The sequence below is a fragment of the Choloepus didactylus genome, chromosome 15 (assembly GCF_015220235.1).
Source record: "Choloepus didactylus isolate mChoDid1 chromosome 15, mChoDid1.pri, whole genome shotgun sequence".
Taxonomy (NCBI): Eukaryota; Metazoa; Chordata; class Mammalia; order Pilosa; family Megalonychidae; genus Choloepus; species Choloepus didactylus.
This window is the reverse complement of record NC_051321.1, coordinates 9529864-9543898: the sequence shown is the minus strand read 5'-3', so window position 1 is coordinate 9543898 and position 14035 is coordinate 9529864. Positions and strand designations below refer to the sequence as shown.

Here is a 14035-nt window from a genome sequence, read left to right as displayed (position 1 = left end):
AAGAAAGAAAAGCTCTAGTTCCAACTCTGCCGTCACGAGCCTTGGCTTGAATTCCACATCCGCCTGTGACCCGGTGGGATTCGGGAAGACTGAGGAAGCAGTGATCAGTCGGCATCGGAGGACTGGAAGGATTCCAGTGCACCCCTGAGCTGTCTACTAGGCTTTTCACCCAGTGATACTTGATGAACGCATCCCTCAGGGTCATTCCTGAGAGGCAGCGAGGGGGGAGGAGGCAGGCAACACTCTGACCCTGAACCCCAGATTCACATTCACACAGACGAGCTTCATCTTTTCTGAAGAAAGATTTGATTTGAAGGAAGGATCCGTGGCTAAAATAAAGTTTGAAAACCACTGCTCTAGATAAACGCAAAAAGGCACTGAGGGAAGAAAATACCATTTATTAAGCACTCAGTATGTGCTGGGCAGTTTAAAATGTTATTTCATTTACCTCTTGTCACATCTTTGTGAGACAGAGAGTAGTTATCCCCATTTTAGAGAAGAAAAAGAGGTTTAGAGAAGAGGATTCTCATACTCAGCAAGAGCCAAGATGTGATCCTCAAGCGGGAACCATTGTCTGTGCCTTCCAGCTGTGGGACCCTGCGTCTCTTCTCAACCTCCTCTTCCCGAGTCTCCTTCCCTCTCAACTCCCCTGCCCCACCTTACATTTTAAACTTGATCTCAGTCATTTAATACAGATTGACTCATTATCATTTGGTGTGAATGAACCTTTGTCCATCTGTTACTTCATAATGCTGTTCATTCCTTAAAGAATTATTTGTTGAGCTTCTAATCGAAGTCTAGTACCAGGCAGCGTCCCAGAGATGGAGAATAATGAGGCATTGTCCTTTGCGCCAAGACACTCACTGACTAGTGGGTGGAAATACACAGGAAATGGAGATATGAAAAAAAGGAATGACAGATGTCTGTACTGGGAACAGCATGGGAACAGAAGTTGTGGGGTTCAAGAAGGAAAGGCATCAACTGCTGTCTTCGTTAGTATTAGTATTTAAATGACATAGGTCTGTCGTTGGCATGTTTTCTACTCATTCTGGAATAAATCCCAACACCTCCAAAGCATTTTTTACGGGTAAAAGGACACAGGTATCAAAATGTTTCCTTCTCCATGTCCTCGTCAGTCCTCAGTCGAGACAGTGCTCTTTCACCAGGTAGAACAAACCACGACTCATCAGATTTCATTGTCCCTCAAGAATAATTTGACTAGAAATACATTTAGCCCTTAAAAATAAACTGACTCTTAAAAGTAATTCTAACCCTTGCCTCGGCTCTTAGATGCTCCTGTCCTAAGATAAGCCAAGGAAAGAAACATTCCACTGCAATTTGTTGCTCACCCATAACCCTCTCGTGTTTCTGGAAGGAATGAAATGTGCACCGTTTGGACCTTGCTCTCACTTTCTAGTACAATAACCAGATACCGACTACTGGTTCTCCAGTGACAGTGATCAGACCACAGGTTAATATCCAAGCATTAAGGTAAAATCTCTGCACTCATCACTATAGATAATCTCAAACCAGTCTTTCTTTCCAAATTTCCATTTTCCTTGAACAACCCAACTTTCTTCCCAAAACTGTTGCTTTTCAGAATCAAAACAAGAAGTGAAGACAATTGCCATGGGAATACGCTTCTGATTAGAGCAAAATGCATACTGCAGAGTAAAACTTGACAAATACGAATGCATATATAAATGCCACTAAAAAGCAAAGGGAGAAAATGTGATATACAAAACAGTATAAATACATAGCCATGATGCACGAATTATCCCAGCTCTGGAAATTTATTTGAAGGAAATAATTCAAAAGAAGAAAAAATATGGAAATGCTTTTCTGTAATATATGTGATAGTAGAAAATTGGGATGGTGATAGAGGCATGGCTGAGTAAATTAAAGTTTATTAAAAATGGTCATTATAATGTCTAGGTAACACCATGAAAAGCATTAGCTATATTTTAAGTTAAAAATAACACTATTCCAGATGTAATACGATTGCAATATGTAAAGAAAAATTCTGTTTGCATGAGGACAATGGAATTATGGGAATTATGAGTGATGTTTAAAAATATTGTTAGATGTTGTAATATTGTCTTTACAATAAATAAAATCTGAGAAACACATATGATGAGTCATTACCTGGCAATTGTCATCATGTGAGAAAGTCCCCTTTACAGTTATAATGATAGGTAGTTAAATGTGAGCATGGATGCTAGGTCTATTCTCTTATTTCAGTTTATTTATTAATGTTGACCTTTCCAGAAATTAAAATTAATCTGATCAACAAATTACAGTCAGATTTTTATATGACTGTCAACAGGTAATTAGTAAAAACTCAAAGATGCTAAGAAATGGGAGTTTGAGGGTGTAGTATAGGTGAGGGGGTAGGGCTGCCAGGGTTGCAGGTACAGGAAGCGTCTTAGCTGATCAGGACCACGATCAGTTACCTAACATTAAAGTATGGAGCATTTGTGCTCTTGGCTTCTCAATGAAGACAGATTTTAGGGGAATTTGCCAATTTCTAGTTTATATTTGGAAAGCACCCAAGATTCTGCTGACCCACCTGAGGGCCTGCCTAGCCCGATCTCTGCATGTCTGCTGTCCACAATGCTGGGCATCCCCCCTTCCCAAAACACACACAATAGATGCAGCCCACCTCAATCTCTACAACCAGCCCAGGGCTGAGGTGGAGAGTTTTAGGCACTGCAGCTCACCTCTCTTGGGATTACCAGATCACATTTGTTGCTTAGCCAGTCCTGGCCCCAATTCAATTCTGAAAAATGGGTTTCTATATAGGCTTCTGGGTATCTGGGTCTGGTTCACTCTTCTCTTTGGCTCCCTTTCTCTAGTAGTCCTTTATCTGAGAACCTACAAATGGTCCCAGTCCTACTTCCAAGGGCCTGGAAGATTCATACCCTATACCCTAAGACTAAGTTCAGGACTGTTACTTGACAAAATCCTCACCTGTTTCTCAACACTTATTCATAGTTCTTCCCCTTAGGCTGTGTTCAGTCCACCAGCCTGGACACTTGCTATCTTACCACAGATCCAAAATGGTAGTCACCTGCCTAAATTGCATTGTTTTGACTACACCTCTGTCTACTCCTCTTAACCCACCAGGTGGATTCTTCTCTCTGGTCCTGTATAGGAGGAAGGTGTCACTCCAGAACTCAGTGGGACTTGTGTCTACAGCAGGCTCAACCTCCTGTCCACATTCCAGCCCCCCCCCCCCAACTTGTCTATTACCAAACACCTGTCTAAAACTTTCCTGTCTCTGTCCAAACTGAACACTAGACCCAAAACACAGAATCTAGAAAACCACAGGTCCAACCAGACTTACAACCAGAATGAGTTCCGTCCTTGGGTGATGACACCAGTGAATTTGGTCAGCCGCTTAGCGTCCACTTCTATCCACTGGTGGAGGTCGTTCCTTCCCGCACACCATGCCCCATCATAAAAATCATTTTCATTAATACCTGCCTGGAAAGAAGACAAGAGTTTTCTTCAGAAAGACTCTGAATTAAAAAAAAATTAAGACAAATCTCTTCATGAGACTAAGAGAAAGGAAGAAAGGACAGGCGAAGAGAACGAAGGAGGGGTTAAAGAATAACCCTTACCTCCTTATTTTAAATCATAAAAAGGAGTTGCTTAGTATTAATTTGGAAATACTTCAATGTGATATGTCCTCTTTCTTTCCTTGTGTGAAAGATGAAATTTAATGAGTTCTCCTATTACTCATTCATCCAACAGACATATATTAAGCATCTCCTACGTACAAGCCCACACATGCCAGGTGCTGGGGATATGAAGGTGAATTGTTTTCCCAGAACCTCCCCATCCAGGGAAGAAGACAGACATGAAAACAAACGAATTAGAACACAAAGGAGCATTGCTATTTCAGGGATATGAGCAACTGTGACGGGAGCATTTAAGGATAGCACAACTAACTTGGTCTGGGGGAGACCATGGACAGAAAGCCCCAAGGCAGAGGTGATATTTGGGCTGGGTGTTGCAGGGTAAGTGTATCAAGTGACTATTTATGGGACCTTATTTGGTGGAACTCTAGCCATCACCATACCAGCTAACATAACCCCTGAATCATCACAAACTATGCTGCATTCCCAATCCACCACTGAAACAAACTTGGAGGAAGTTTTAGGGAAAATGCTAAAATAGTAAAATACCACGGTCTTCTGAAAACACTACCATCTCCAATGAAGGTGGATAATAAAGCTCTCTGTTAGTCAAGTCTCTTCAGGAATCCAAGCACTTCATAGTCCCAGTGGCAAAAGGGATATCTATAATAAGGACCGGGAGATGCTGCAAGATTCTGCCTTCCAGAGTCATAAAAAAAAGATTAAATTTTGTGAGGACATATTACCAGTCATTAACTATACTTCAATGTGGTCTTTTATAGTCTTACTTGTAAAAAGTGATGGTGACTCTCAATTAAGCATAACATCTCATTTCCCAACTCTGCTAGACAATAAGATCATTAAAACAGTTTGAAGGCTATAATTACACACTCATACCCTTTCTCCATTTGACGGCAGTTATCCTCTTAATGACAGAGACCTACAATACACTGATGACCTACAGTATCACAACTCGCCTTTCAGGAAACAAGATGCTTGCTTTTTTGATGCAGTCCCTCTTTTCTTGTCAATAGTCCATGAGGCTGTGGTGTCCAGAAAAGTTGTATTTATTTAGTAAAACTAACATCCACCATGCATCTGTTATATGTCAAGTATCAAGCTGGGCAATAAGAAAATAAAGGGGGAAAACCTGTAAGACCTTTCTTCTTGGGGTTTAGAATCAGGCTAATGAACTGAGATCTGCACAGGGTACTGTGTCTTGGCATCTTGAGAAAAAAAGATTTATTGCGCAATAGTTCACATTCCACACAATTTACCTATTTAAAGTGTACAATTCAATGATTTATAGTATATTCAGAGATACATGCAACCATCAACATAGTTGATTTTAGGACATTATCATCATCTCAAAAAGAAACTCTTTTTTTTAACTTTTTTTTAATCAACTGTATGAAAAATAAAAAAACATAAAAAATTTAAAAAAAAAACATACAATAAAAGAACATTTCAAAGAGACCATAACAAGGGAGTAAGAAAAAGACAACTAACCTAACTACTTTACTTCCAACATGCTCCTATTCTACCCCAAGAAAGTAACCTAATATAGCAACATTTCTGTGAACTTGTTCCTACTATACCCATCAGAAATTAACATACCATAGTCATTCCTGGGCATTCCCAGAATGTTAAATTTACCCACGATAGCTTACCTGTTCTTATAGGATTATTGTTCCCCCTTCCTTAATTACTCTCTATCGCTAGTTCCCCTACATTCTACATTATAAACCATTTGTTTTACATTTTTCAAAGTTCACATTAGTGGCAGCATATAATATTTCTCTTTTTGTGCCTGGCTTATTTCGCTCAGCATTATGTCTTCAAGGTTCATCCATGTTGTCATATGTTTCACGAGATCGTTCCTTCTTACTGCCGTGTAGTATTCCATCGTGTGTATATACCACATTTTATTTATCCACTCATCTGTTGAAGGACGTTTGGGTTGTTTCCATCTCTTGGCAATTGTGAATAATGCTGCTATGAACATTGGCGTGCAGATATCTGTTCGTGTCACTGCTTTCCGATCTTCTGGGATATACCGAGAAGTGCAATCGCTGGATCGAATGGTAATTCTGTATCTAGTTTTCTAAGGAACTGCCAGACTGACTTCCAGAGTGGCTGAACCATCATACAGTCCCACCAACAATGAATAAGAGTTCCAATTTCTCCACATCCCCTCCAGCATTTGTAGTTTCCTGTTTGTTTAATAGCAGCCATTCTAATTGGTGTGAGATGGTATCTCATTGTGGTCTTAATTTGCATCTCTCTAATAGCTAGTGAAGCTGAACATTTTTTCATGTGTTTCTTGGCCATTTGTACTTCTTCATCAGAGAAGTGTCTTTTCATATCTTTTGTCGATTTTATAATTGGGCTGTCTGAACTATCGTCATTCAGTTGTAGGATTTCTTTATATATGCAAGGTATCAGTCTTTTGTCAGATACATGGTTTCCAAAAATTTTTTCCCATTGAGTTGGCTGCCTCTTTACCTTTTTGAGAAATTCCTTTGAAGTACAGAAACCTCTAAGCTTGAGGAGTTCCCATTTATCTATTTTTTCTTTTGTTGCTTGTGCTTTGGGTGTAAAGTCTAGGAAGTAGCCGCCTAATGCAAGGTCTTGAAGATGTTTTCCTACATTATCTTCTAGGAGTTTTATGGCACTTTCTTTTATATTGAGATCTTTGGTCCATTTTGAGTTAATTTTTGTGTAGGGTGTGAGGTAGGGGTCCTCTTTCATTCTTTTGGATATGGATATCCAACTCTCCCACACCCATTTGTTGAAAAGACCATTATGACCCAGTTCAGTGACTTTGGGGGCCTTATCAAAGATCAGTCGGCCATAGATCTGGGGGTCTATCTCTGAATTCTCAATTTGATTCCATTGATCTATATGTCTATCTTTGTGCCAGTACCATGCTGTTTTGACAACTGTGGCTTTATAATAAGCTTCAAAGTCAGGGAGTGTAAGTCCTCCCACTTCGTTTTTCTTTTTTAGAGTGTCTTTAGCAATTCGAGGCATCTTCCCTTTCCAAATAAATTTGATAACTAGCTTTTCTAAGTCTGCAAAGTAGGTTGTTGGAATTTTGATTGGGATTGCATTGCATCTGTAGATGAGTTTGGGTACAATTGACATCTTAATGACATTTAGCCTTCCTATCCATGAACATGGAATATTTTTCCACCTTTTAAGGTCCCCTTCTATTTCTTTTAGTAGAGTTATGTAGTTTTCTTTGTAAAGGTCTTTTACATCTTTGGTTAAGTTTATTCCTAGGTACTTGATTTTTTTAGTTGCTATTGAAAATGGTATCTTTTTCTTGAGTGTCTCTTCAGTTTGTTCATTTCTAGCATATAGAAACATTACTGACTTATGTGCATTAATCTTGTATCCCGCTACTTTGCTAAATTTGTTTATTAGCTCTAGTAGCTGTATCGTTGATTTCTCGGGGTTTTCCAGATACAAGATCATATCATCTGCAAAAAATGACAGTTTTACTTCTTCCTTTCCAATTTGGATGCCTTTTATTTCTTTGTCTTGCCGGATTGCCCTGGCTAGCACTTCCAGCACAGTGTTGAATAACAGTGGTGACAGAGGGCATCCTTCTCTTGTTCCTGATCTTAGAGGGAAGGCTTTCAGTCTCTCACCATTGAGTACTATGCTGGCTGTGGGTTTTTCATATATGCTCTTTATCATTTTGAGGAAGTTTCCTTCAATCCCTACCTTTTGAAGTGTTTTTATCAAAAACGGATGTTGGATTTTGTCGAATGCTTTTTCAGCATCTATTGAGATGATCATTTGAGCTTTCCCTTTTGATTTGTTAATGTGTTGTAATACATTGATTGATTTTCTTATGTTGAACCATCCTTGCATGCCTGGAATGAACCCCACTTGGTCATGGTGTATGATTTTTTTAATGTGTCTTTGGATTCGATTTGCAAGTATTTTGTTGAGGATTTTTGCATCTATATTCATTAGGGAGATTGGCCGGTAGTTTTCCTTTTTTGTAGCATCTTTGCCTGGTTTTGGTATTAGATTGATGTTAGCTTCATAAAATGAGTTAGGTAGTGTTCCACTTTCTTCGATGTTTTGAAAGAGTTTAAGTAAGATTGGTGTCAGTTCCTTTTGGAAAGTTTGATAGAATTCCCCTGTGAAGCCATCTGGCCCTGGGCATTTATTTGTAGTAAGATTTTTCATGACTGATTGGATCTCTTTGCTTGTGATGGGTTGGTTGAGGTCTTCTGTTTCTTCTCTGGTCAGTCTAGGTTGTTCATATGTTTCCAGGAAATTGCCCATTTCCTCTACATTAACCAGTTTGTTGGCATACAGTTGTTCATAGCATCCTCGTATAATTTTTTAAATTTCTTCGGGATCTGCAGTAATGTCACCTTTCTCATTCATTATTTTGTTTATATGGGTCTTCTCTCTTTTTTATTTTGTCAGTCTAGCTAGGGGCTTGTCAATCTTGTTGATCTTCTCAAAGAACCAACTTTTGGTGTTATTTATCCTCTCTATTTTTTTTTTTTTTGTTCTCTCTGTCATTTATTTCTGCTTTAATACTTGTTATTTCTTTTCTTCTACTTGGTTTAGGATTGGTTTGCTGTTCATTTTCTAGCTTCTTCAGTTGATCCATTAGCTCTTTTATTTTCGCTCTTTCTTCCTTTTTAATATATGCATTTAGTGCTATAAATTTCCCCCTCAGTACCGCTTTTGCTGCATCCCATAGGTTTTGTTGTGTTCTCATTTTCATTCGTCTCTATATATTTAGCAATTTCTCTTGTTATTTCTTCTTCAATCCACTGATTGTTTAGGAGTGTGTTGTTTAACCTCCAAGGATTTGTGAATTTTCTAAGTCTCTGATGGTTATTGACTTCTAATTGTATTCCATTGTCATCAGAGAATGTGCTTTGAATAATTTCAATCTTTTTAAATTTATTGAGGCTTGTTTTATGTCCCAGCATATGATCTATTCTGGGAAAAGTTCCATGAGCACTAGAGAAGAATGTGTATCCTGGTGATTTGGGATGTAATGTTCTATATATGTCTGTTAAATCCAATTCATTTATCAGATTATTTAGGTTTTCAATTTTCTTATTGGTCTTCTGTCTGGTTGATTTATCTATAGAAGAGAGTGATGTGTTGAAGTCTCCCACAATTATTGTGGAAACATCAATTGCTTCCTTAGTTTTGCCAGTGTTTCTCTCATGTATTTTGTGGCACCTTGATTGGGTGCGTAAACATTTATGTTGTTATTTCTTCTTGTTGAATTGCCCCTTTTATTAGTATGTAGTGGCCTTCTTTGTCTCTCAAAACATCCCTGCATTTAAAGTCTATTTTATCTGAGATTAATATTGCTACACTTGCTTTCTTTTGGCTATAGCTGGCATGAAATATTTTTTCCATCCTTTCACTTTCAATTTCTTTGTGTCCCTGTGTCTAAGATGAGTCTCTTGTATGCAACATATTGATGGTTCATTTTTTTTAATCCATTCTGCAAATCTATATCTTTTAATTAGGGAGTTTAATCCATTTACATTCAACGTTATAACTGTGAAGGCATTTCTTGAATCAGCCATCTTATCCTTTGGTTTATGTTTGTCACATATATTTTTCCCTCTCTCTATTAATATCCTTTAATGTACCCATACCGAATCTCTTTAGTACTGAACCTTTCTCCATGTGTCTCTCTCCTTTCTTTGTTTCTCTGTCTGTAGGGCTCCCTTTAGTATCTGAAGTAGGGCACATCTCTTGTTAGCAAATTCTCTCAGCATTTGTTCGTTTGTGAAAAATTTAAGCTCCCCCTCAAATTTGAAGGAGAGCTTTGCTGGATAAAGTATTCTTGACTGGAAACTTTTCTCACTCAGAATTTTAAATACGTCGTGCCACTGCCTTCTTGCCTCCATGGTGGCTGCTGAGTAGTCACTACTTAGTCTTATGTTGTTTCCTTTGTATGTGGTGAATTGCTTTTCTCTTGCTGCTTTCAGAACTTGCTCCTTCTCTTCCACATTTGACAGTGTGATCAGAATATGTCTCGGAGTGGGTTTATTTGGATTTATTCTATTTGGAGTTCGCTGGGCATTTATGATTTGTGTATTTATGGTGTTCAGAAGATTTGGGAAGTTTTCCCCAACAATTTCTTTGAATACTCTTCCTAGACCTTTCCCCTTTTCTTCCCCTTCTGGAACACCAATGAGTCTTATATTTGGATGTTTTATATTATCTATCATATCCCTGAGGTCCATTTCAATTTTTTTTATTTTCTTCCCCATTCTTTCTTTTGTGCTTTCATTTTCTGTTCTGTCATCTTCCAGGTCACTGATTCATTGTTCAACTTCCTCTAGTCTTGTACTATGAGTATCCAAAATCTTTTTAATTTAGTCAACAGTTTCTTTAATTTCCATAAGATCATCTATTTTTTTATTTAGTCTTCCAATGTCTTCTTTATGCTCTTCTAGGGTCTTCTTGATATCCTTTGTATTCCGTACTATGGTCTCATTGTTCATCTTTAGTTCTTTGAGTAGCTGCTCTAGGTGCTGTGTCTCTTCTGATGTTTTGATTTGGGTGTTTGGGTTTGGGTTATCCATATCATCTGGTTTTTTCATATGCTTTAAAATTTTCTGTTGTTTTTGGCCTCTTGGTATTTGCTTAACTTGATAGGGTTCTTTAAGGATTTGTAGACCAATTGAAATCCTTATCTCTTATTTGTCTGATCTACAGCTTCGTGGAGTGCACTTTCTCTAACTAACCAGCAGGTGGTGTCCACGAGCCACCTGTTCCCCTCAAGCCAGTTCTCCCCCGCTCTGCTTTTGTGATGAGTGGGGGAATGAGTCTTGTGGGGTCCAGTTGGTGTACCAAGCTTGCGTGTGTAGTTGGTGTTGCCCGCCCTGTATATGGGGCGTGTGTCTGGGTGGTCGGAGAGGGGGCGGCTCTAACAATCAAATCTCCCTGGTGTTCCTGAAGTTTTAAAGCTGCCACAATAGTCTAATCTTTCAGTTCAGTCCTGCCACAGTTTGTCTCTGCCACTGACCCACAAGTCCTTGGTATTGGCGTGTGGCCTCTGAGACTTGTGAGTGGGTCCCTCTTCCAGGCTGTGCACCCTGGGTCCTCTGTTGAGGGATGACTGTGCTATGTCACAGGTGAGTGTCGTCCCCCCAGGGTGGTTCTGGGCTGCAGGGCTGTGTAGGGAGGCTCCCAGTCTGCTGAGTGGATGCCCCCTTTTTCTTGGGAAGTTGTGGTGTTTAGTTAATGTTCTCAGCCACTGGATTATTGCCTTTTGTCTCAGTGCTCTCTTAGTTCTGCTCTTATCTTGACCTGCCCAAAATGCAAGTCTTTGAGGCTTTCTGTATTGGGCTTCTTAGAGTAATTGTTTTAGAAAAAGAAAAAAAAAAGATGAAAAAAAAAAGGGCCCTCCTCGCAGATCTAATGGGTTATTGAAATGCTAAGAGACAAAGCAATTAGGGCCATTACGGAAAAGTCCAGGGGGCAGAGAGATCAGTTTTTCTTCGGGATTTGCATATGAGCCTCAGGGCCTGAGCTCTGTCCTTACCCTTTCTATGTTCACCAGAACTCCAAAAAGCCTCCGTTTTTCTTTTTGGGCTTTTCTTGCTGTTTCTTGCTATCCCTATCTCCTCTCTGCTGGGCTGCCTGCTCTCAGATTCTCCGGTGTCTGGTCTCAGTCCATCTATGACTGGAGTTTGGATCAGAAGAATGAGTTTCCAATAAGAGCTGCCACTGCAGTTCTCCCTTCTCATTCCCAGCACTGACGGCCCCTCCTCCCACGGGACTGTGCCTGGCAGGGAGGGGCACGGGTCCCCTGGCCACAAAAACTTACAGATTTCGCTGATCTCAGCAGTTCCACGTGTTTATGAGTGTTGTATGAAGTATGCCCAAAGTCAAGTTGCTCTGTGGTGTTCAGTCCACACAGTTCCTGGCTTTCTACCTACTTTCCTGCAGGAGTTACTAAAACATACACCTCACCACTCTGCCATCTTGCCCCGCCCTCCCTCAAAAAGAAACTCTTTAGATATCATTCTCCATCTCTGCTGGTTTGAAACTGTTATGGACCCCAGAAGAGCCATGATCTTTTAAGCCAATCTTGCTGGATGGAACTATTTGATTGTTTCCATGGAGATGTGACTCACCCAACTGTGGGTGAGATCTTTGATTAAATTGTTTCCATGGAGATGTGACACTGCCCATTCCAGGTGGGTCTTAATTAGATCACTGGAGTCCTTTAAGAGAGCTGACAGAAAGAAGGAGCTGAGAGAGGCTGAGAGAGACCTTTTGCAGAGAAGCTAAGATATGTAATCCAAAGATTGCCCCCAGGAGAAGCTAAGAGCTGACATAGACCTAGGTGCTTGGAGATGCAGACAGAAAGACGTTTGGAGAGGCTAAGCTAAGAGATGAAGCCCAGAGTTTGCCCTAGAGAAGCTAAGAGAGGACCCCCAAATGCTTAGAGAGAAATACCCTGGGAGAACAAGAAAGAATGCACAGGAGCTAAAACAGAGAAGCTAAGAGAGCCAGAAGCCCAGAGACATTTTGGAGAAAGCTATTTGAAACCAGAACCCAGAAGCAAAGGACCAGCAGATGCCAGCCACATGCCTTCCCAGCTGACAGAGGTGTTCCAGAAACCATCAGCCTTTCTTCAGTGAAGTTATCCCCTTGTTGATGCCTTAGTTTGGACACTTTTATGGCCTTAGAACTGTAAATTTTAATCTAATAAATCCCCTTTATAAAAGCCAATCCATTTCTGGTATTTTGCATAATAGCAGCTTTAGCAAAGCAGATCACCACCTCACAACCAGCCCCCTTCAGCCCTAGGCAACCACTTTCTGTCTCTATAGATTTGCCTATTCTGGACATTTCATATAAATGGAATAATAAAATATGCAGTCTTTTGTGACTTTTGAAACTGCTTAATGGGTAAGAGCTTTATTTTGGAGTGATGGAAATGTTTAGGGGATAAATAGAAAGGGTGGTTTCACAACATTGTGAATGGATTGAAAGTAAAAGGATGGGAAAAGATACTTAATGCAAAAAGCAACTTTAAAAAGGTGGAGTGGCTATACTAATCTCAGACCAAATATGCTTTAAGACCAAAAATGATAGTAGAGATAAAGAAGGACATTTTATAATGACAAAAGAGTCAATCCATCAGGAAGAACTGACAATTATAAAAATATAATACATCTAATAACAGAGCACCAAAATACATGAAGCAAAAACTGACAGAAATGAAGGAAATAGACAATTCAACATAGTAATTGGAGTCTGCAATACCGCACTTTTGTTAATGGATAGAAGAACTAGGCAGAAGATCGACAAGGAAACAGAAGACTTGAGCAATACTATAAGCCAGCTAGATCTAACAGGCTTGTACAGATCACTCCACCACTAATAGTAGAATACGTATTCTTCTCAAGTGCACATGGAACACTCTCCAAGAGACACCATATGCTAGGTCATAAAACAAACCTCAATACCTCTAAAAGGAATGAAATAATACAAAGTATGTTCTCCAACTACAGTGGAATAAAATCAGAAGTCACCAAGAGAAAAAACTTGGGAAACTCACGAATATGTGAAAATTAAATAATACTCTCCTAAATAATGAATGGGTCAATGAAGAAATCTATAGTCAATTAGAAAATATTTTGAGATAAATGAAAATGAACACAAAACATACCATATGGGATGCAGCTAAAGCAGTGCTTAGAGGGAGATTTATACCTATAATTGCCTATATTAAAAAAGAAAGATCTCAAATTAAGAACCTAAGCTTCTACCTTAAGACACTGGAAACAAAGAACAAACTAAACATAAGGCTAGCAGAAGGAAGGAAATAAAGAGTAGATTGAAGAATAATAGAAGATTGAATAGAAAAATAGAGAAAATCAATGAAACCAAAAGGTAGTTCTTTGAAATGATCAGCAAAATCAACAAACCATTGATGGGGGTATATGGGAACTCTGTATTTGCTGCATGATTTTTCTATAAACATACACTTCTCTGAAAAAAAATGAAAAATATTTACAGCCTTTAGCTTGACTGAGGAAACAAGAGAGAAGACTCATATTACTAGAATCAGAAATTAAAGAGGAGACATCACTACCAACCTTACAGAAATAAAAAGGATTATAAAAGAAATACTATGAACAATTGTTTGCCAATCAATTAGATAATTTAGAAGAAATGAACAAATTCCCAGAAAGACACAAACTATTTCAAACTGACTCAAGAAGAGATAGACAAGCTGAATAGACCCATAACAAGTAAAGAACTTGAAACAGTAATCAAAAACCTTCCCACACCTCCCCTCTACATGGGACCTGACTCCCACAGGTGTAAATCTCCCTAGCAATGCAGGATATGACTCCCAGGGATGA

General features: G+C 39.2%; 1 protein-coding gene across 1 annotated transcript in view; it reads right to left on the bottom strand.

Moving 5' to 3' along the window:
- The window catches only part of CPXM2 (carboxypeptidase X, M14 family member 2), a 141951-nt gene that overhangs the window by 85177 nt on the left and 42739 nt on the right, over window positions 1-14035 (bottom strand). The window contains exon 4 of the mRNA XM_037804453.1: window positions 3347-3486. Coding sequence (XP_037660381.1) covers window positions 3347-3486 — 140 coding nt within the window. The remainder of the gene's footprint in view (window positions 1-3346; window positions 3487-14035) is intronic.